The sequence below is a fragment of the Notolabrus celidotus genome, chromosome 23 (genome assembly GCF_009762535.1).
Source record: "Notolabrus celidotus isolate fNotCel1 chromosome 23, fNotCel1.pri, whole genome shotgun sequence".
In the NCBI taxonomy this organism is placed as follows: Eukaryota; Metazoa; Chordata; class Actinopteri; order Labriformes; family Labridae; genus Notolabrus; species Notolabrus celidotus.
Genome location: NC_048294.1, coordinates 17115342 through 17137787, shown reverse-complemented (window position 1 = coordinate 17137787; position 22446 = coordinate 17115342). Strand labels below are relative to the sequence as shown.

At 43.1% G+C, this 22446-nt stretch overlaps 2 protein-coding genes across 2 annotated transcripts in view; one reads left to right on the top strand and one right to left on the bottom strand.

The window, feature by feature from the left end:
• Positions 1 to 22446, top strand: part of LOC117807144 (pyruvate carboxylase, mitochondrial-like) — a 408892-nt gene that overhangs the window by 259455 nt on the left and 126991 nt on the right. The gene's annotated exons all lie outside the window — the stretch shown is intronic.
• On the bottom strand, positions 1823 to 22353 carry LOC117807146 (leucine-rich repeat and fibronectin type-III domain-containing protein 4). The gene is made up of 7 exons (XM_034676223.1): positions 22232 to 22353; positions 21419 to 22030; positions 21106 to 21268; positions 19202 to 19372; positions 18405 to 18566; positions 17010 to 17738; positions 1823 to 5273 (listed from the first exon to the last, which is right to left on the bottom strand). The coding sequence occupies exons 2-7, from the start codon at positions 22002 to 22004 to the stop codon at positions 3968 to 3970; spliced, it is 3117 nt and encodes a 1038-aa protein (XP_034532114.1). The 5' UTR covers positions 22005 to 22030; positions 22232 to 22353; the 3' UTR covers positions 1823 to 3967.

Sequence of the window (22446 nt, the reverse complement as noted above, 5' to 3'; positions counted from 1 at the left end):
CACTCCCTCACTCTAAAAAGCCTGCTGTTGTGTTATTTTGGTTGCATCCAGTGGGATTAGAGCCAGACAAACCCAGAGCACGATGGTCGGATTACATTTCCCATCTAGCCTTGGAAAGCCTTGGATCCCCCAAAAGGGGTCGATGTTGTGGTTTGGGAGATTAGGTGGTCTTCCATTTTTTGCCAGTTGCCATCAGGAGCCAGATAAAGAAAATAGAAGTTTGATGAGTAATCTTCTGCTTAGATTGCTGCCAGTTCTGTTTTGTTTTCTTGCAAATCTGCTAAATTGTGGTACCAGCTGCAGGTGGCAGTGAAATGGTTTTGTAATAGTTACTTCTATGAAACCAGCAGATATTGTTGATAACAACAAAGTGTCAGAATAATGATCCTTTTGTCTGACAGCCTCTAGTTCTCGCGCTTTCACTTTCTGTTTGTTTTCACTTCAGCTCATTTCCTTCTTTTGTGTGTCAAATAAAATCTGCTCTGTTGATTCTTTTGATGAGGCACATCCCTCTCTCTTTCTAACTGCATTTCCATCCAGACTATTGATCTCCCTCTTCATCAGTCTGCTTCTCTTTGATGCAGTCTTTTTCACACCCCATATTTGTCTCTGATACACTGTTTTTGATTACCTCAAGAAAGGTTACTTCAGTCTTACTTTCGGCTCCAGTGAGTGATTAGTAAACAGCTCAATTTCTTCCACATAGATGTGCTTGCACTTAATCGTCTGTGACAAGTTTGCCTTGAGCTGGAAACATTTTCATGACTGAATCATCATCTCTTTTCAAATTCAAACTTAACCAAAGAGGTAGCATTCTTTACATTTCTATCCACATTATTTCTCTAATAACTAATGGATCGCTAATTCAAGTGGCACTTGTGTGTTGAGCATTTTCAGTGTTGTAAAGGCATTTTATGATGCATTCAACAACAATGATGTAGTCCAGTATTTATTCTGTTCTTTCTTTCCCTTGATTGGTTGCGCTGCAAGTCCTTCAACACTCTCAAATCCCATACTGTGTACTGCTTTGTATTTACTTTGTGTCTGTCTTCTGCATGCCGGACTTCCACCAGATGCGTATCCAGTTGCATCCACTCTGCTCTGCTGTGATTTTAGAGCAGTGCAGCACCACCAGACGGCTGGAGTCAGGAGACCAAGGATTGCGTTGTGCTTTGGCATCTAGCAAAAATAGAAGTCTAGCGCATCTGCTGTGGAGGTTTCCTGATTGCCGGAGCTGAGAAGGAGCAGAAATGTAATGTAGCAGAGCCAGTGGAAGCACGTTGGCTACAATTGAAATATATCAGCTCAGTTGTCGTGACAGAGCAGACACAGACTGAACACAGATCCACTGGAAGTTAGCCGTTAGCTTGGTTGACCTCTTTTCATTCAATTTCTTGTGTCTTTGAACTTCTCTCACTAGTTTCTGCACTTTTTTCCTCCTCTCTTTTACTTTTCTTTACTGGTGACTGGTCAGCCATTAACCACAACTTTGCAGTTTTGTGCTCTTCAAATAGATTAAAAGTAAAGTCAAAATGATCTTCCACGTTGTTCAACTATATAGAATGCTAAATGAAATTGAAGTTTTTGCCACAGTGTCCACAGGCAGAGGTGAAATGTACGCAACTCCTTACTGCACATTGATTTGATTTGACATGGGATCAGGTTGTCCCTGACAACACTTGGCTGTTGAGAAATGAATCCTTGTTGTTAAAGGGTTACGACCGAGTGAATAAATCAAGTATCTAAAACAGCTGGGTAATAAGCATATAATGACATTAGTAAAAACACACACCTTACTCCCCTGTGTGAATGAGGCCACCTCTTTTCCATACATGTAATTTTATTATTTATATCAAGTCCAGAGAACAATATTGACTTTGGCAAATGAAATAAAAACAGAAAGGAAACAACAGTAATGGTTAAAAGTCATTATTGATGTAATTGGCTCTGTTTTATAGGCATCTGTTTGTGTGTCTGTTTTGGGGTTCTGTGCTTGCCAGTTTGTGTGTTTTGTGCGGTGTGTTTTTTTTTCTGCCTCGTTGTAGTTGACATTTTTCTGTTCTAATCATGACGATCTTTTGTCTAAAACAAAAAATCACACATTTTATATTTTGTCTTTGATCCTAACATCATTCCCCGAAAAACTTTGAAAAACAGTAACACATGGTGCGACAAGTAACATCATTTTATATATATATACTATATATATGTACTTTCAAGTTTTCTCTTTTCTTTTTTTCTCTTGGACAGAAGTTTTTAAGAGTCTCTGGTCTTTGCCAGTGGAACAGTAGTCCCAGCATTAGTTGTACAAAGTCATTGAAGAGTTAATGTCAGTGGCTTCCATAGTGGTACTGTCATTCTTTAACTGCTTCCTTTCTGAAAACATTCACTGTTTGGATTTAAAGTGAATCCATGTGGCACAAAAGAGTCTGAAGTCACAAAAAGTAAACGTGAGATGAGGACTTCCCTTTGAAGGCTGCTGCTTTCTGACCATGGAAATAGCTGAAACGTGATTGAATCTCGTTTAGTTGTAGATGTCTCCAAACACTTCCCTTATTTAACCTCTAGTGGACTTATGAGCACCACTTAGCGTCAAATTTTGTATTTTTTTTTTCCAGCATATCCAGAAAGCGCCAAAACACAAATGGAGTCTGGTTGACGGGATTGCCCCTCACAAACAGTCATATACATGTGCACACACATAAACACACACACACTAACATTCACACATCCTGTCCCTGATCCATCAATGCATGCACACGTATGCAGCCATTATCATTATTCACTTGTTAGGCCCATTATCATTCGACATCCAATATTATCTTGTCCTTCAGAAATGCACAAGCGTACATGTTCCATCATACACGGCCGTCTCCTCCATTTTGTAATCCATATCGACTCCTTTGTAATCCCAGTGTCTTTCTTTTAATAATGTCTGTGCTCCACTCGCTCTTTCCAGCCCGTATCGATTGATCATGTCCAATGCACCCGGCTCTGTATTTATGCTCCCATAATCCGCAGGCAGGCCGAGCCAAAATCATTGTCCAGCCGCAGAGGACACATAAAAGTCACATTCATTGTGTTTTGGAAAAAGAGTTTGAAAATGGTCGTCACTATTGGAGTCAAGAAACAGGATAACAAAGCTGGATTTTGTCATCCAAATCTATTTACCATTGTATTTTTGTCAGAGGAGAGTGTCTCTCCAGTATTACGGGTTGTGTTGTTATTTTTGATTCAGTGTAAACCCTTCTGTTGTTGTGGGGGCTGAGGCCCTGGAGACTTGAAGTGTTAGCAAGAGTCTGCTTCCATTAATGTAAAGGCTTTACTGAGATCCACGCTGAGCTCACGCCATCTCCATCACCGCTCTGTATCCTTTGTTCTGCTTCTTTCTTGATGTTTTCCCACTTTGATTACATCTTTCCCTCTATGACTATAAATATCACTCACATTGTCTCTTCTTACAACTGTCACTCTGTTTTTTTTCTGAGTTTTGTTTGTGTGTTGCTACTTTGTTTTCTACCTCCCATCGCCCATTTTTACTGATACAGCTCTAGCTCAGCCTTGAGTATTTAATGGCCGTTTTAAAACTGTCACCAGTTATGTTTCTCCCACTCTTTCTCTCCCCTCTTGTATTACGCCCATCACTCTTCAGGTCAGCTATAAAGAGCCTCTTAAAAATCTTCACCTCGCTTTTAGGTTCACTTCCCCCTCTCCTCTCCATTTTTCTTGACTTCTCCCATGGCATATCAAGGAGCTGCTCAAGTGAGACTCAAGTCAATTTTATCTTTCTCCCACCCTCTGAACTCACAACCTACTCCTCCTCATCTGCAACCACTTCATCTTCTCTTCCCTGCTCCCTAGGCTTTCTCCCAATCCACCTGTTCGTCATTCTCCATTCAAGATCCCAATCTTTCTATCCTATCGTACAACCTTCCTCCCTCTTAGCTTTATTCCATTGGTCTACCCTCTACACAACACTTTCCTCCAATTCTTCAGCACTCCTTCCATCCTTCCCTTTATCCCTCCCCCTCTCTTTTACACTGCTAGCTTTCCCAGTGATCCCAGTGTTAGAGTTGGAGTTGGTGGTGTTATAAGCGTGGATGTATCCCCGTTGGAATCCATAACCCCCAGCACTTTCCGCCTCGTCGCTAGTCGTCGAAGATGCCGTGCTTGTCGTTGAAGCGCACTGAACCAGCATTCCATGGAGTGACTGGCTACGCCTCGTCCAGATCACGCTCAGCCGCTTGGCGTAGCTGACGGCGCCGTAGTGCTTGGCAACAGAAGCTGCGGCATCAGTTGCGAGGGCAACGGAGGAGCCCATATCCAGCGAGTGCCGCCTTTTGCTAACAGTCCCACAAGCAGGGCTTAGAGGGGATACAGGGCTCAGATAAGCCTGTGAGGATTTCCATTTGTCCCTGCCGCGAGGGGGGATTCTCCAGTCCAACATCTCTGAGTCTCTCAGGGGCGCAGCCAGAGAGAAACTGGCACGATTAGTCAGTTCTCGCTCCAGACGGGGGTTAGGGCGGGAGTGTGACTGACGGGGCAGGGTGGAAGGAGGGGAAGGGGAGTAGTAAAGGGGAGTTCTGTCACTTTCAAGAGAGTATGGTGGCACCTTGTCCAGCTTCCTTTGCCTCACCACCAACGCCATCTCACTTCCTGCCCCTGTTGTTGTGGAAACCACGCCCCCAGCTGAAAGAAACTGCTCCAGGTTGACTTTAGGCTTGGGTCTGGGTTTTGGAGGGAGTTTGGGAGGCAGAGAGGAAGCTGAATCAGTTGCTTCTTTCTCCTTCTCCTTTTCCCTGTCCTTCTCCCCTCCTCTTTTAGAAGGCAGACCATTGGGCAGGACCACCATCATCATGTCCCCCGATCCATTGGATTGGTAGCACCCAGTGCCATTGCCCCCTTTGTCCCCTCCTAATCCTCCCCCCTGACAGCAGGCCCCGCCTCCTGCCTCAGTGTTGCCGCTGTGGCATATCATATGGTCCCCATGGTTGCAAACACGATGGCGCACCATGAGCGCCACAGTGAACACAAGTAGAGTGACGACAACCACACCGCCAACCAATATGGTGAGTGTGCCACCCAGGAAATGGGCTTGAAGAGAGCGGCATGCTGGGTAAACATCCTTGGTGGAGAAGGTGGTGCAGCCCAGAACTTTAGTCGCCGCTAGGGATGTGATTGTGTCATCAAAGATGGCCAACACACACAGGTTATAGTCCACACCAGCAACCAGGTTCTTCAGCAGGAAGCGATCGCTGGTCGATGGGAGAATTCTAAACAGGGAAAGAAGAAACAGTAGAGGTTAGTTAAGCAAACAACCATGCTGTGCACTGGGGGCATGTAGAGCAATATGGAATATCAAGCCTAAATACTCTTCTCTTGTTGAGCTCTGAAGAATGGACTGAATATTGGAAAAGAGGTAGAGAAAAGGGGGTAAAAGGGAGACTAGGAACAGAGTTAGAGAGGATACTGCAGTGTGGGGAGAGAGGGAAAATGAGGCTATTGATGGAGAGCACGCCCAGGGAACATGAAAAGAGAACTCTGTCTGCTCATTTGGAGTGCAGGGGTTGTGTATGTATATGTGTGTGAGCGAGCTCATACTTGAGTCCTGAGAGAAGAAAACGCCAAGCCATTTTGTGGAGCCTCACATTTTAAAAGAGAGGCCATGTCAGATGTAACAGTCAGGGAGGAGAAGGGACATTTGATTGGTTTTGATTAGAGTTTATAGGAAATGGATTTGTCCATTTATTGTCATGACAAGTAAAGGTCTGTTTTGTTGTGTTTTGATTGCAAATGTGTTCCTGCATGTGTCTGTAATGGATGAGTGCCTGCGTGGGATAATAATGAGAGAAGTGCTTTGAATGTGTCCTTGTTTAAAGTGTTCCAGCAGCCGTTAGAACCAACAAACGGGGGAGAGGTGAGAAAACAAAGAGACGGAGAGAGGGGAGAAACAATGAAACGAGGTGATGGAAAGAACAGAGGGGCACAGGCTTTTACATAAGTTTTGAGATTGCCTCAGTGTGTGCATGTGTTCATGGCTGTATCTCTGACACACTAGAATAAAATCAGTGTGTGCTTCTCATGGCAGTGGGCTTGTGTATGTGACACACCAGGGTAAAGTGTGTGTGTGTGTGTGTGTGTGTGGGAGATGTAGCACAACTCAAGTGTCTGTCGCTGATGGGTATGACTTTGCCCTCTGCCGTCCAACCCTGCTGTGTGGGCAGTGTGTGTTAGTATATTTTTGTGTTGATACCATGAATATTTTGCCAGTGATTTCTGTTTTTTTCTTCCTCTCTTGCATTCAGTATCTCCAACTCCCTCTTTTTTTTCCTCCCTTTTCTCACTGCGTCAAAGGGCTTATTTGTATCGTCTGTTGCTAACCATTCCAGCTCCCCTCAGACGTGAGCCACATCCTATAAATGCCATCTAGTGTGACTCAGACTCCAGGGGAGCATCTGCAGAAGCCCCTAACATTAGCCTGTTTCAGAGGCATTCAAAATAAAGAGAACAGGGCTGCAAAAACTTGATATGGTGTTCTTGTTTATCTGTAGTCTTTGATTGTGGGTCATGTGGATTTCTTTATGAATGCAAGTTAAAAAATGTATTAGAAATAATACTACTTGGTTTCTTAAACATGCTAAACTAGCTAGGAGACAGAAAAGGCTGCATATCTAAAGCAAGCTAGGAGGCACACTCATGGATTTATGTCAAGTTACTGTAAGGAGTATTGATCACCGATTTTCACTGCAAGGTTTAAAAGTGAAGACATTTTTAACTACACCTTTTTGCACAGGTATAACTTAGGATGAAAACTTCCTGCACATTGCAGACTCAGTTAAAGTGCCTTAGCAAATCTCCTGCAGTGATTTGAAAAGGGGAAGCTGAAGCTGAACAGTACTACACTTCAGGTCCTGCCATAATCTATGGACACCTGGGGCATACTCATTAAAAATCAGTCTCATCCAGCGGTCATTATGTCGCCATAGATTGCTTTCTGACACTGTCACAAATTCACCAATTAACTCATTCTCTGTGCTGGAGCGACTTTGGGACCAGGTGTGTTACCATGGCAAAGACTCATTATTTGGCTCATGAGTGCAGTTCTTCTTGTGAAAGCATCTCTTCGTGCCCACATTAAACACTCCATTTTTCGTGACCAGCTAACTTTCCCGGCTTCATTTGCGACTACACTGGTTATCTCTTTGTTCTGAAGAGGCACACACTGACACGAATTAGCTTGTTTGATCACAACAGATTTTAAACAAGATGACAAGATGGAAGAAATTTCAAACGGCTAACAGAACTTTAAAAAAGTGTTAGGACTACTTAGAATGAACTAAATGTACAAGCCCAGAAAACACAGCGTCCATTCTCACCATTAAAATGATTAAGTTAGTTCCCTTCAACTTAATCCAATAAGAGAAGCCTTTAAAAATGATGCACAATGCAAGCAAAGACATCAGATAATGACCAAAATTGAGAAAGGAAGAGGCAAAATGAAGCTTTGAGTAAGCATTTTTACAATCATTACAGACATAGGCATCTAAGAAGAGCAATCAGTCCAGAAAATTAGAACCAAACATGATGAGAACCCAAAATGAAAGCCTGCCTTTGGCAATCAGCCACAGTGGAGGCCCGTGAATCACCTCTGTAAAGTCCACTAGTAAAGACAGCGGGTTCTCCATCACGTTTCCCACATGAAATATGCAAGAAGCAGCTCTCATAATACTGCTGCCACCTCTGTTTCTGAACAGAAAAAAGAAAGCCTTGGTCATATAACCGGCTTATAAAAGGCCCTGAGAAATATTGGAGCAGTGTCAGTTCCTCTGGAGCGTGGATGTGTCGGTGTATAATTGATAGATGCCTCTGGGCAGAGATTTGACCATCACTGTGGGGAGTCATGTTCTCTGCTCAGGGGCCGGTTCTTTGTAACAAAGGTTATATTTTAATGGTCTGTCTCTGAACTTTGATATACTGAGTCCTCCTTTTTCTTTTCCCTTGTCTCTTAATGTCTCCCTTTGATTAATATCGCTGTTACACTGTTGCATGCTTTATTGGATTTATTGCAGAGTAAGAAGCTATATTACCAAAGACTCCTTACCAGAAGTTTTTTCTTTCTTCTTCATATAGTTGCATTATGAATTATGTTGCACCAGATTCATCTTTCACATGTGGGTTTAAGTAAAACAACCCAGTGGACTTTGAAGGCATATGATGTATATAATAAACAGAAATGCAGCATTGAGCCACTCGATTGGTCCTTTGTTGTGTGTCCATGACTCACACACATCCTGCACGCACACCTTGACTGAAGCCTTGAATCATCTTTTCTAATCCAGCCATTCAATACCCCTCCCTCCCTCCCTCCGTCCTTCCCTCTATCCTTCTTCTTCACTCTATTCTTTTCCATCCTCCTTTATGAACAGATTTCCTTCTTTCACTGATCACTCCCTCTCTCCTATCTCTCCACATCCTCTGCACTTTTCCCCCTCTTTGAAATCACCCACCTTTTCTTTCCATTTACCTCAATCTGCAGTGGTGCACTCGTTTTTTCTTCCGTGTTTGACCTCTTTTTACCATTTGACTTACATTTTCAGTTTTGCTGATTCCCTCTACACATCTATTCTCCTTCTTTTGTCTCTGTCTTTCATTCCTCCTCCCTATTCCGGCAGCCAATCAGCTGTGATCGCCGCAAATCCCTCTGCAATCCTCACCGAGCTCCACCTGACCTCTCTCTCTCTCTCCATCTCTTTTTTCCACAGTCACTGTACTATGTCTCTATTAACCACAGCTATAACCATGTACCATTATTTAGCATCCAAGGTCACTTCTCTCCCCTCCAATTCTTTTTTTCTGCCTCTGCTCCTCCCATCTCCTCATCTTCACCACTGCCTTTCAATTTGCCCTCATCTTATATTTCTTAACCCCTCCCCAACCCCTCTTCCTCGCCTATATCACAACTCTTCTTCTCCGCCCATCCACCGCTTCCTCCCTTTATGAGATCGTGCATCACCTCTCTAGTTGTTTTTGCTACACTGGCAGGGGAAGAAATGGGCGTGCAAAAGCCCTGAAATATACATGCACGACCCGGACGCAAACAACCGCATACATCTTTGATATGCTGATGCTCTGTGAATCACTGCATTATGCATTTTTAACCTTATTTCTCTGCCTATTGTTTTATGAACATGCAAGTGAGCAGCTCTGCGTTGTGTGTAAACATTATAGACACATGGAATTATCTTCTATAAATCCTTGGTGCTTCAGACAATGTATGTTCATGAATATAAAGTGCACCTCATATAACTGGTACTGCTGCTCTGATATAAAATGAATTGATGGATAGAAGTGGTTATGTCCCAGAGCTCCTGGTGGTGTTCTCATTAACTGAACCTGTGTTTGCAGACATTTGCATTGTGCTCTGTCTCCTAAAAAAAAAAAAAAAGGAAAGTGTCTGTCGGTATCTGTGCTACTAATTATGGTTAAACCCTGCAAAGTCACACGCACACACACACAGATGCAGGGAGAAAGAGAAGGAGACAAGGGAGCGCTTTGTTCAAGCTGGTGACACAGAAACAAGTAATTATTAGAACCCGGGAGAAGGCAAGAGAGGAGTGACAGAGAGGGATAAACGAGTGGTAGAGCCCTCTCCCCGTCTTCTCTCACTCTTCCTCCTCTTTTCTTGTTTCTCTCACTGCTCTATCGCCTCCTCTTTTCCCTCCACTGCATTACCAAACTGGTGGTCTGACACCCGACAAGATTGGGCACAGAGCAGGAGCGACGGAGCAAAGAGAGGGAAAGCAAGGCGAGAAGGAACAACAAAGCAATTATCTCCTCCTCTCACTGACATCTATACTGCCCTCGTTTCCTTCTTTTTCTCCATGTCATGTCCTTTGTTCCTTTACCCTTTCCTCCATTTTTTGGTCTTGATTCTTCGGAGTGTTTACTGTCTCCTTCACTTTTGTTTGATCGCTTCCTCTGTTTTCCTTGATCTGTCTTTCTGTCAATCTCTATTTACCCTCCCCTTTTGGGTTTCAATGCAGCTCTTCTTCTGAGCTTCCCTTAATCCATCTTTCTATCCGTCAATTAGCCTCATTTTCCCAGTTTTACTGTTGTTTTACTTTCACTCTTGCTGTTTTTTATAACCCCCTCCCACTGAATCCCCTAGTATTCATCTATCTTCAGAATTTATCTTCATTTTATATCAACTGCCTCCCAACAAGCAGCGTGATCTCCCTCTGCACCTCTCTACTTCCCTCACTTCCTGTCCCTTCTTTCTTTGACCCCACTGAATAATAAACGTTGACATATGTATCGAATGCTGACCCTTTTCTTTATCCTTCCCTCCTCTCCCTCTGATGTGTGCCGACACGTGTATTGACACAGTAGTTTAACACCTAATCACATCTGCCCCTGGGGTAAAACTCTGAATCCTGCTTTGACTCTTCTCATCTCCCTCTTTGTCCTCCATCCAAGTCGTTTTTCTACTCCTCATCCTCCCTTTATCTCCATCTTTATGTTTTCATTCCTCTCCACTGCCAGCATTTATATTCCTCCTAAACCGTACTGTCTCAGCAGAAGCCATTATCTTGTTTCTTGCATGATTTCTTGTATTGGGTACCAGGCTCATGCTGGCACACTGGTCTATTTTTAGATAGCTTAAATCAGCTCAGCACTCTCTGTCAAATATTAGTCAAATGTGCAGCATAGTTAGCGGCAGCGAGCGAGTGGTCTTGTCATGCATCTAATTTTCAGGTTCTATTCGTTCAATCCTTTCATCTTCCTCTCTTTTTGTGACTCATTACCCATGGTCTTGTCTGCCAGTGTCTCAGCATGCTCCTTCTTATGGCTGTCAAGCCCCCCCCGCCTCCCATTTTAGAAGTGCCTCCTCTCTCTGACACTTATAATTCCATTTTTTTACCATGATTCCTTAAACTATGCATGGTCCTCTCTCCAGCTTCTTCCTCTCTCTGTTAAGACGATCGTTTTCATTAAATTGTGTGTCAAACTTGGCCCTTAGAGTGCCCAGCAGGAAGGTTGATACCGTTGACACTCAGGGGAAAGTCAGTCCTTACACTTGCACAGCTGTCTGCACCCTTAGACATCTTCCAAATTGAATAAAAATGGCCCTGACACATACAGGTATCATGCAAATTCCCCCACCAACATATCTTAAGTAGCGGTAATTCATAAATCATTGAAACCTTCAATCCCCAAAAGATTTCCTTTAAAAAAAAAAAAGCACATCCAACTTTTAAATAACTCCAGTAGCACAACAGAAAGTTACAGGCTGCCTCTTGTATAATTCAGAGACATTGAATAATGTATTTCAGTTTGAGTGTACACACAGAGGTTGGGCTCAATGACACCTGTACTGTTCAATTTAATGCAATTCCTATAAAATGTCCCTCTGGTTCCCTCTCGCCTCATACTGGGAGCCGAGTGCTCTGCTCTGTTGCAATTTTCTGTCTGTATTTCATCTTGTTGTCTACCATCTGTTTGTACATCGGGTGGAGAAACAGACAAGAGCACTTTACTGGATATTTTAATACCCAAACTTGGACAGATTCAAAATGTTTCTGACATATCCTCAACAAAAAAAACACACTAACAGCTTCCGGATGATGCAATGCTTTGTGAGGTGGATGGGCTTTTAGACTGTGTCCACCCATGTTAACAGCAGAACTATTTTGCTCAGGCCTTCATGCATGGCCTGATTAAGGAGAAGGAAATTATTGTACAAAACTAGATTTTCTAACAGATGGTACCACAGATGTGTTTTTACAAATCCTGTCTCATTACCATGGAGGGCATTCTTTCACTGTTTTTTTGTCCTTCAGGTAGGCTGTACCCATGTGTGGGTGAGAAAGAAATGTCAGGGTGGTGAATGCTCAGGACCTTCTTGGGATCCTTGGTTATTTTTTAGCTGGTACTTTCACATTATCTTATAAAGGACAGTTTCTGCCTTTTATATTAAGGCTGCCAGCATTGGCGCATTAATCGTGATGTGATCCAAAATTAATGTATTATTATTATTATTATTTTATGGTGTGCTATTTTGTCCCTTTTGGCACACCGTAGTTAAGCCGCAGTACCTTCCTGCTGCTGCCATTAACAATACCACTGCGCTTTTGAATGGCACTTAAACTTCCAGACAGCTCAGTTGACCAATCTTTGTGTGAAACAGAATTAAAATATCACTGAAGTACTTTGAGTTTGGGTCACCACCTACAAGATAAGTATATAGGTGCGGCTAATCAAACAGATGTGAGCAGACAACCGAATCACAAAAGCCAGCGATTACTGTTTTTGAGTGTGCAAATCACCACAGATATTAAATTGGAGAAGTTAACTTCAGCACTCGCTTAATGGATTGCAACTGACTGCAGGCCAGTCAACATCGTGGTAGACTCAGGCCTAGGGGATGTCCTCAGATTGGCACATTATGACCAGTCATACGCCTTGCTATTGCATGCACCAATATTTTCAAGTAAACAGGAGCTGTATGAAACAGAAAATTCAACCAAACTGGAGCTTCTGAAGAGTGAAAATGCTGTTGCTTTCATTTGATCATTGGACATCTGTGTGTTATCAGAATTATCTCAAAATAACTGCACGCAATATTAACACTGATTGATCCCAAATAAAGACACTGGTGAGAATTACCTTACATTGTTACTTGTTTTTGTACATTTGATTAAAAGTGCAATTATTGGTGATTAACTGTAGTGAAATAATGATTTAAAAGAGTTTAATTTGAAGGCCCCAGCTCAAATCTAATAGGAAACTCTATGTCAGAGGCTCAGTAGGTAATGTCAGAGGAACTAAGGGTGACAAGGTCGGAGGTCCCCAGCTGACGTCATGGAGATGACACTCCACCTTGCACTGTCACAGGAATCGTCAGAACAAGACATGCCTCTGTAAAGTCGAAGCAGGTGTTGTCTAGCATTCAGCTGACATTTAGAGAAGATTGCATCTGGCATCTCTGCTCTTCGGTATATCTTTATATGGGATGTGTACGTCTGACTCACTTTTTGCATCTGCTGGACAATAACTTTTTCTATTTCTTTGCCTTCCGTTCCTAAGTCCTCTCTTTTCCCCTTTCCCTTTTTGTCTGTCTGCCTTCCCTTTCTCCTGCTGCAGCCACGCTGATGTGTTTGCCAAAAGCACACAAACAACAAAATACAAACACAAATCCCAGATAGAAAGCATGAAATCTCTCTCGTCCATTCTCTCTCTTTTTGGATTCATGAGCCAGACTCCCTTTGGCTGACTCCTCTTTTCATAGTCTTGTCTAGCTGGTGTGATATCGGGCCTGGCACCCGCACATTGATAGCATGATAGAAATCCATACCGGAAATCCTTGCTGCATTGAGGGTATGCTTCCTTTCAAATGCTGCCCCCTTCCATTTCCTTTTTATCTCTCCTTGGAGACCGATTTCCCTGCTTCCTACCTCAGAGCCCTCAGACTCTGTGTCTCTTCTTTCAACCTTCTTCTTCTTCTCTTTTCCAATCCACTGGAGCTTCTATCTCAATTTCACCTTCAAGATAGCCACTATATCCCTATCTCCCCTCAGAGACAGTTATCCCCTCCCCTGTTTAGTTGGCAGGGATATTTGTTTGGAGTTTACTCAAACTTTAGATCGCTTGCTCCCTCCTTGCTGAGTTTCATCATCTCTCCTGTGAGTCGTTCCAGCTTATCTCTCCTCTGTTTTGCTTGTGTGCGAGTTTCTTTGAGTCTGTCGGCGTTTCCTTGTCTCAAGCTGCACAGCTGAGGCTTCACCTGCACTGATACTGCTGTTCCATTATTTCTTTGTGTTTGCTCCCTCAGAGAAGGACTTTCAACCTGTATCACTCTTTGTTCAGCCAGGGCATCTAAGGGTTGTACTAATACTGACACTGGGCAATAAACCTGCAACATAAACTATCTTTATCAAGCTGTAGGCTCAGTTTTGTTGGACATTTGTGCAAACGCTCCAGCTCTTTTGATGCCTGTATGAGGTAATCCCTGTTTATCTCTGAATTTCCTGGGACAATACACTTAAACTCAATAACATTAAGCCAGCTCCACTATTATTAGAGTATTTTTCCATAGAGGTATTACTGCAGATCATCAGCAAGGGAGCCAAGATCTCATTCAACTCATTCAATTCAATCATGTAATTAGTTCTCCGTGTGTAATTGCCACAGATGTGTCATGGGACAATGCACAATCTAGGCTCATCTGTTTTGATGTGGCATTTCAGAGAGACACCTCTTCACCCATGCCCTTTCCATCCATCTGACCCTGTCTCCAGCACTGAGGGGGTTTCGATGCAAAGCTCTTTTTCTTTCTTCACACCGCCTCATCTCCATTTTTCTGTTTTCCGATTCTCTTGTGGCGTTTTGTTTGTTTTTATTACAGTCTACTCCCTATCTCTCATTTTTTCCTTCCAGATTTCTGTGGGCTTCTTCTTTTCTAATTCTTTCTTTTCACTGTCAGTCCTCCAAACTTCCACACTTCTCCCAACTTTCTACACACCCAGGTGTATTCCTGTTTCCTCCCTTACTTTGTTTCAGTGATGGATTTAAATACAGCCACTCCTTATCTCAACCCTTGTGTCTTTCCTTTTTTCCTTGACGACCCTTCGGGTCCACCCTTCTCTCTTCCCCCTTTTATAGTCTGTCATTCTCTCCCTTTTCACGCATCCTTCTTTCATCTCAATCTCTCCCAGGGTAATTTGAGTAAAGCCCATCTCCTATCTTCCTCCTCTCCCTCGTTCCCTTTCCACCTCATCCTGAAATCTCTAAGGCATCATCCCTATCTTAAAAGTCACCCGTTCCCTTCTGGCTCTATCCATCACTCAAACTATTAGTTTTTTCCTCCATCCGTTTTTTTCGATTCCCCCCTTGGCTTCCATCTTCCCCTCAATCCACGTGATTATACCTGCACACAGTTTTTCATATTTCCAATCATCTTTGGATCAGTTTGTCTCCCCTGTCTGCTTCCTTCTATAAGGTTAGCTTTCTTAAACTCAGTCTCATACCACTTAAGGCTCTGTACCATCTTATCTGAGGAAAGCTATATTCAATCCCTGTATGGAAATTAAAAAATAGTAATAATGCCCTTCTCTATATCTCTTAGGCTCGTATATCGTTTGTTATGCTGCAGCAACAAGCACACAATAAAATGTTTCATGACTGTATGGTTGTAAATATAATGGCTGTAAACCTTGAGTAAATGTCAACATAATTTATATACAGCAAAGTAGCTGCAGAAGCACAATTGAGACAAGCAAAACTGTCATTTCAAAGACAGGACCATGAATGCATCCATTCATCCCCAGTAGATCTGCTTGTTTTCATATAGCCATTTATATAATCACAAAAGAGCTTTGCAGTCCGTACAGTGTACAAATTTGACGTCCAGCTCAGATAAGTACAACAAGAGGGTTTGTTTCATATTCACTCTTCACTTTGATTTATTCCTCCTTCATATCTTTTGGCTCTCTTCGGCTGTTACAAGTTTCTACAGTAGTTCTCCTCCGCCTTTGTTTTTTGCAAGGCCCACAGGTACTGTATACAAATTGGTTCACAGCAGCACATTTAAACGGCTACCAAAGATTGGCAGTTCTGCAAAGCATCATCATGGTTTTACACAGTCTTTTTTCACTTCATGCGATTATTTGCCTTAAATTTCCAAAGAGGGATGTGGCAGTGATTCCTTAAATAATTTGTCATAAGAAAAAATTTCAGTCCATAACCTCTAACTGGTCATTTCCATTTTCTAAGCGAGGTAAACATAACAAGATAAACGGGCTGATTTTGGTTACAATCCCCCCTTACGACATAAGTCAGCAATATCCTGATTCTGAGATGGTCAAAGGATTAAAAACATAAATATCGAACATGTTCAATGCTTACGATCAGATATCCGTTCCCTGGGGGGAACCCAGAGGACTGCAGAGCATAATCTCTGTGGATTGTCACTAAGAAGGAAACAATAGCCAAATGGAAAGCAAGCTGACTTCAGGAAGCACAACAAATGCATCCATGGTGACAACAGCTGACACAAAGCATAAACTTAGACCAGCTTGTTGATTTGTTGCAACAACACAAGTGTTTAAACAAAACATCCTGTGACACACAATCAAACCGACATGGAGAGTTGGACAGTAATCACTCTGAAAAGGATGTACCAGGTAGCAATGCAGCAAACATCAGGCATGACAACCACCCAGTCGTCAGCCATGTTTCCTTTCTCTAAAATCAATTTTGACTTCGAGAGATTTCCAGTTTTGAGTCTGGACTCTGGTTGTTGGTGAATATAATCTGTTAGAGTTGGTTATATTGTTGGACTCCACACACTGTAAGAACAAAACTATTAAATTGGGCATCATTTGTGGAATTCACATTTGTAACATTTGGTAAGATGTTAACCGTTTAGTGTGGACCAGGCTAAAGATCATGCTATTTAAACAGTGGGCAATGAAAGAGATCAAAATGGCATGGCTTAATGAGGGTTTTAAATGCGACTTCAATGTTAAAAAACGGCGTTTCCCAATAAGACCCTGTTTTACTCCATCAGTTATCATTTTCACAAGTTTCTGAAAGCAACCCTTTCTTAAGTTCTCCTTTATTCCCTCCACATTCACCCACTTATCTTCCCATTGGACTCTCATCTTCATGCACCGACTATCTACCTGTTGGGTTTTAGTGTCATACAGTGATGGAGATGAATTATTAATCCCCTTCGCCCCTCTATCCCTTCATCTGTCTCCCCATTCATCCTTCCCTTGAGCTATCCAACCATCCGTGTACAAGGTGAACTGTTGCACTACTGAGGTGTCATGCTGTAATGGATAAATATTTAAGGAGTTTGTATGAAAACAGGATATCAGCATTTTAAGAGGCAAAGGTACAGACGGTCAAAGAATGAATGGTGGTAGCAGAAAGAGGAGAAGCTGTTACTGCGAGAACAAAAGCTTTCATTTCACACGGTGAGTAATACAAAGCAAACTTGAACTGACCTGTAGATGAGGGTGTCGTCGGCGGTGCAGTTGTATTGTATCTGATACATCCAGACAACATAAGCAGCAGACAAACGCCCCAAATCCCATCGGACTTGTGCAGATGTTGAAGTAACTCCTTGTACTCCAACCATCCTCCCTTCCTCATCCTCCTCCTCAGCAACCTCCATGCTCCCTCCATCAGCCCCTTCCGGGACCCTGCTACCATCGTCCTCCTCATCCTCGCCTCCACCTCTTTTACCATCCTCCACCTCTCCCCCACGTCCTGCACCATTGTTAATCCCTCCATTTTTCCCCGTGCTGATATCCGAAGAGCCTGGATCTGTCCGTAAAATCCCATTTGTCACGTTCCTGTTGTTTTTAGTGTTCACGTTGTTATTCCCTGTGTTTCCACCTGTTCCGCCCCGATGAGGCAAGGGGATTATTTTCAGATCTACAGTGGCAGTCGCTTCACCAGCTGCGTTTATTGCGATACATGTGTAAGCCCCATCATCCCGAGCAACTGTAACTAACATATCCAAGGTGCCGTTGCTGAAGGAGCTGGTCCGGGATGAATTCGCAATGATTCGGTCATCTGGTGAAACCCAGTGGACCACTGGCTCAGGGTCCCCAATGGAACGGCATTTCAGTGTCGCTCGCTGGCCCTCCAGCACCCACAGCTTATGAGTGTGGCGGGTGATGAGAGGGGGTTCACACGTAAACTCCTCCTCTGGGATTGACCAGAAATACCTATGAGAGAGAGTGGAAGAGAATCAGAGGAAGCGTTCGATCACCTTTTTGGCTAAGTGCAGGAATTTGTCTTGTTTTATCCCCAAGGTACATTTGGCAGATTAATGTAGTACATTAACCTAAAGATCTAAGTGCTCGTGTCGATCAATTTAAGGGTAGAGTTCAAAAACGCACAACAGTCTAAATAACTTCCATTGCTACTCTGCAGAAAACAGGGCTAAGCTGAGAGTAATTAACGGTGACAGCAGTGACAGATGAAGACAGCAGATGCTCATTTTCCTCCTTGGTCTTTTGTTTTTCCTCTTTACTTTTGACTCAAGGCCTGAAGTGGAGATTCTTGCAGGGAGTTGCAAGGAGAAGAAAGCAGCGTCGTCAGAATGAGTATAACTGTATCCCCTCGGCCTTCCTTTAGGCCTTCATTTCCTGTGAAGTTTTGCTCCACTTCTATTCTCGCACACATGAGGATCCAATTAAGTCGTCATAAAATGCGAGGCCAGTAATTAGATGTCTGCTGAAAACAGGTCAAGAGCGAAAACTTATGTGACATTGACCTTTTAAGTATATCAGGACACAAGGATGCAGCATATCCAAATCGACTCCTAACATACTGTATCTAAAGCTTGGGAGGATGGACAAATGACCCATTTCATGAGGTTTGTTGTTTACCTTCCAGCCAGGTGAGGAGGTGTGGCACAAGTTTCCATGTCGTCTCCACGAATCAGCCGTCGTAGCCATAGCAGCTCACAGTTGCAGTGGAGCGGATTCCCTCCAAAATTCAAGCTTATGACAGCGTTGTAGGGGGTGGGACTTATTGCACCTGTTTGGGACCTGGAACGGAAAGAAAACGGCCGTTAGGGGCACAAACTAGTAAATCTAGAGGTAAAGTAAATTGCGTATCCTTGAGGTGGCCTAATTCAAAGATTTGTATTAAAATTTCAAAGGTTTGCAATTCCAACTTAACTGAAAAAAGTTATTTTTTTCTAATGAATGCTGTCGTTGCATCAGGAAGTTTCTAAGTCCAAAACAGAAAGAATACTTAGAAACCGCTCTCTTATGAGTACTTTGCTGCTGGCCTGAGTAATATAGAGTTCGAATATCAAGGAATAAAATGGGACTCATCTAGGCAATTCCTAAGATGTCATTTTAAAGATGATCCAGGAGGATTAGGCCAAAATATCACATGTATAAACTGGGTGACTACAATAACATAATACTATAAACACCCACTAAGTAATACAAATGTTCTGATAGAAGAAACTATTTTGTCTCTCTTTGTAACACATTAGATTATAAGATAGCAAAATAGATAGTGGATGACACTAACATTGTCTCCCTGTGTTTCAAAGCCCTCCTGTTTTAAAAAAAAACAAAACACTTTGGTGTCTCTGTGTTAATGTCTGCAGCAGAACATTTCCACTGAGTCACTTCTTAGAGTAACATAAAAGACACAGCTTAAGAGCTACCTTGCAAAGAGGGGATCAGGAGGCAGGGTTCTCAGCCTGTTAGAGGTCATATCCAGCCTTGCGAGCTTATACAGCTCTCCGAAGACTCCTTCAGCAATATGGTCGATCAAGTTATGGTCCAGGTTTAGTGTGTGCAGACTGGCCATGTTCTGTATGGACTCCCATGGTACCCTGTAGCAATAAAACAGAGGAGTTTTAGAGATAACTGACGTTTGGTGAATTTCTGTCGAGATGATTTTTTGTTGCTTTTTTGCATGTTGTAAAAGAAAAGGTAGCTGTAATGGCAGATTAAACTTTCTGATGGTAAGTGTCCCCTGAGACACTGTACAAGAAATTAAGCAATACGGATGCTCTGCAGCTCTGTGACTGTCAAAGTTTACTCTTAATGTTCTGAGCATTTTCCTCTTACACTGCAGAAAACATGACTAAGCAAAGACTAATTATTTGTGACGGCAATGACAGACAACAACAACAGATGCTCATTTTCCTCCTCAATCCGTCTCCTATTCTGGGTTTCAACAGTCCCATCTGCGACCCATTGCTGTTGTCATTTAGTATTCATTATGTGCAGACGTTCTCTTAAGAAATGTTTCGGAGTTATGAGCGAGTCAAAACTGATGACAGAGAACCAGAAAATAGAATAAATGTGAATAGAACATAGTGAAATATATACATACATAATACAGTGCAATGCTTTTATTCACAGCAGGGGTGTGACAGCGAAGACGGATTTATGATTTGATGAGTCATGTTTGTGGTTTACAGTAGATCATTGCAGCACCAGGATGCCTATTTGAAGTGACTTTAATTATTCCCCATAATATTCAATTAGTCTTGCTAATAATTATTCACTACTGTATTGAAATGTAGGTAAAGCAGACGAACAAAGGCATTCTGTATGGTTTCCCTTTAAAAGACTCTAGATGGTAATTTCCATTCTTGCTGCATTGCTTAACACCAGCGTCCCAGAAGATTCACCATGTGAGATGAGTTCAGCTTCCAGAGCTGCTCTGCAAAACTCTGCTAAAAGCTGCATTGGAACAAATCTAAGCTGCGGGAGGCACCAGGTGTTCTCAGTTTCCTCCCTAATTAAATTACACAGGTGGGCCTCCCCACCTGGATAATCTCTTCCTAGACCAGAAAAAAGTTCCTCTATGGCATTATCTGTTCCTGCTTTTAGCATTTTTTACTTTAATAAGAAAGAATCAGTGATGCAGGCTCACTTTGAATCTCAGTTCCAAAGACATAGTGCAAAGCAAAGGGTGAACAGCAGCTGCTAATGTAGGCATTGTTAAATCTCTGAACACTTTGCTTATGAGAGAGGCTAGAGAGCTCTTAGAGAGGAGACAAATGAAACACCTTTATTAAAACTGACAAATTCATCAACCTGGCGGGACGCTAAAAGAAGGAGAAAAGAAGATAGATAAAGAATATCATCACTGTTCTGACTTATTTACTCATGAAGAATAGGGTTTGATTTGATAAGAGTGTTCATTGTCCCATAAAGAGATACTTAAAGACAAACCGTATAGAACAGCTTGAGCACAGATATACACAGTGGACAAGTTTAGCCATGCGCTCATCAGGTCTTAACAAAATCCAAGTCAGAGAAATTTAGAACCTCATCAAAATTGATTCACTTTCAGCTTCCTGAGCTTTTGAGTCCTCTCCCCTCAGTCTAAGCAGTGTGAGTCGGTTTCTCTTCATTGTGTTTGCTGACGCTTGCACTATCATACAGGACGTCTCCACTGTGCCTTCAAATTTAAGGGAGCTGAGCTGTGTGTCTGCAGCACACACAAGAGACCGAGACGTGAGCACAGCAAACTCCAGAGTATTACAGTGTTTCTACTTAACAAAGCGGAACAGATGCTTGTCGGTGTTCACAACGGAGGCAGAAGCGTTACCTCCTGAGGTTATTGTAGGACATGTCGAGGTCTTCCAGTGTGAGCAAGAAGTCGTCGAAGGCCTGGACCGAGACTTTGACCAGCTGGTTGTTGTTGATGATCAGGTGTTGCAGATTGGCCAAGCCTGCGAGGTCCCTGGGTCCAATTATTGTCAGGCGATTGCCTAAAAACATGAACAAATCACATAGAAGGTTTAATTCAGCTTGTCCAAGAATCTAAGTCCGGTGAGTTTTTTTAGCATATTGTAATATTTTGCAAGTCTAAGGCAGCAGTATTTCAGTTTCCTAAGGAAATGGTTCCTCTTTTGGCTCACCATCCAGATGAAGTGATCGTAAGCTCTCCAGGTCAGCGAAGGCCATGGGTTTGATCAGGTTGATGGTATTCCTGGACAAAGTCAAATCAACCAGTCCCGTCATGTTGACAAAGTCCATCCCACTGACTTCTGTGATGAAGTTATCTGCCAGTCGAAGCTCCACAGTGCGCCGGTCAACGTGTGGGGGAACAAACAGGAGGCCTTTGTCAGCGCACAGCGTGCTGAGTGACTCAGAAAGATTCCGACACACGCAGTGGAAGGGACAGGCAGAGACCACGCCCCACGTCTCCCCTGCTCCAATCAGAGACGGAAGCAGGCAGCATGTGACCAGAGTCAGCCAGTGAAACGCCGGGAGAGCACCAGAGTCCGGGAGGGTTCTTTTTGTGGCTCTGGGGCAGGCGCAGTGGAAGAGATGGGATGAGGAGGAGAAAGATGAGACGAGAAGAGGGGGAAGAAGAGAGAGAGAGAGGATGGATGGAGGGGAGAGGGACGGGATGGTGGAACTTTCTGCCCGTTGTTCCGTATGGAGGTGTGTGTGGGGCAGGTGTTTTTGTCTGCGGGGATTGAGGGGTGGGGGGACAGGCATGGTAGAAGGCCTGGCGATCCACAGACCTAGAGGAAAAGAAAGAAGACAAAGGATAAGAACAGGGGTTTGGACTTGATTCCTGCTCAGAGAAAGTTTTGATGGAGTTATGCGGGGTGTGTTTTTGTGTCTGGTTTCTAGTCTTCCTCCTTCTCTGACTAGACACAGCAGAAACAAGAGCCTGTGCTACACACATGCGTGTGGGCCAAGGCCTTCTCTTAAATGATTACCTCTCTGCACTTATGCCCACGTGGTGCTTCAAAGCAGCAAAAATCCATATTGAAAGTGGTTGACGGCCATGCTACATTTACTTTCCCGCTGTACCCGTAACATGTACAAGCACTCAGACCTGTGTAACTCTAAACCGATACCTCTTATTGCCTAGCAACAATATCCCAAAGACAGAGCACAGCCAGTCACCATAGAAACGGTTACCTCGAAACCT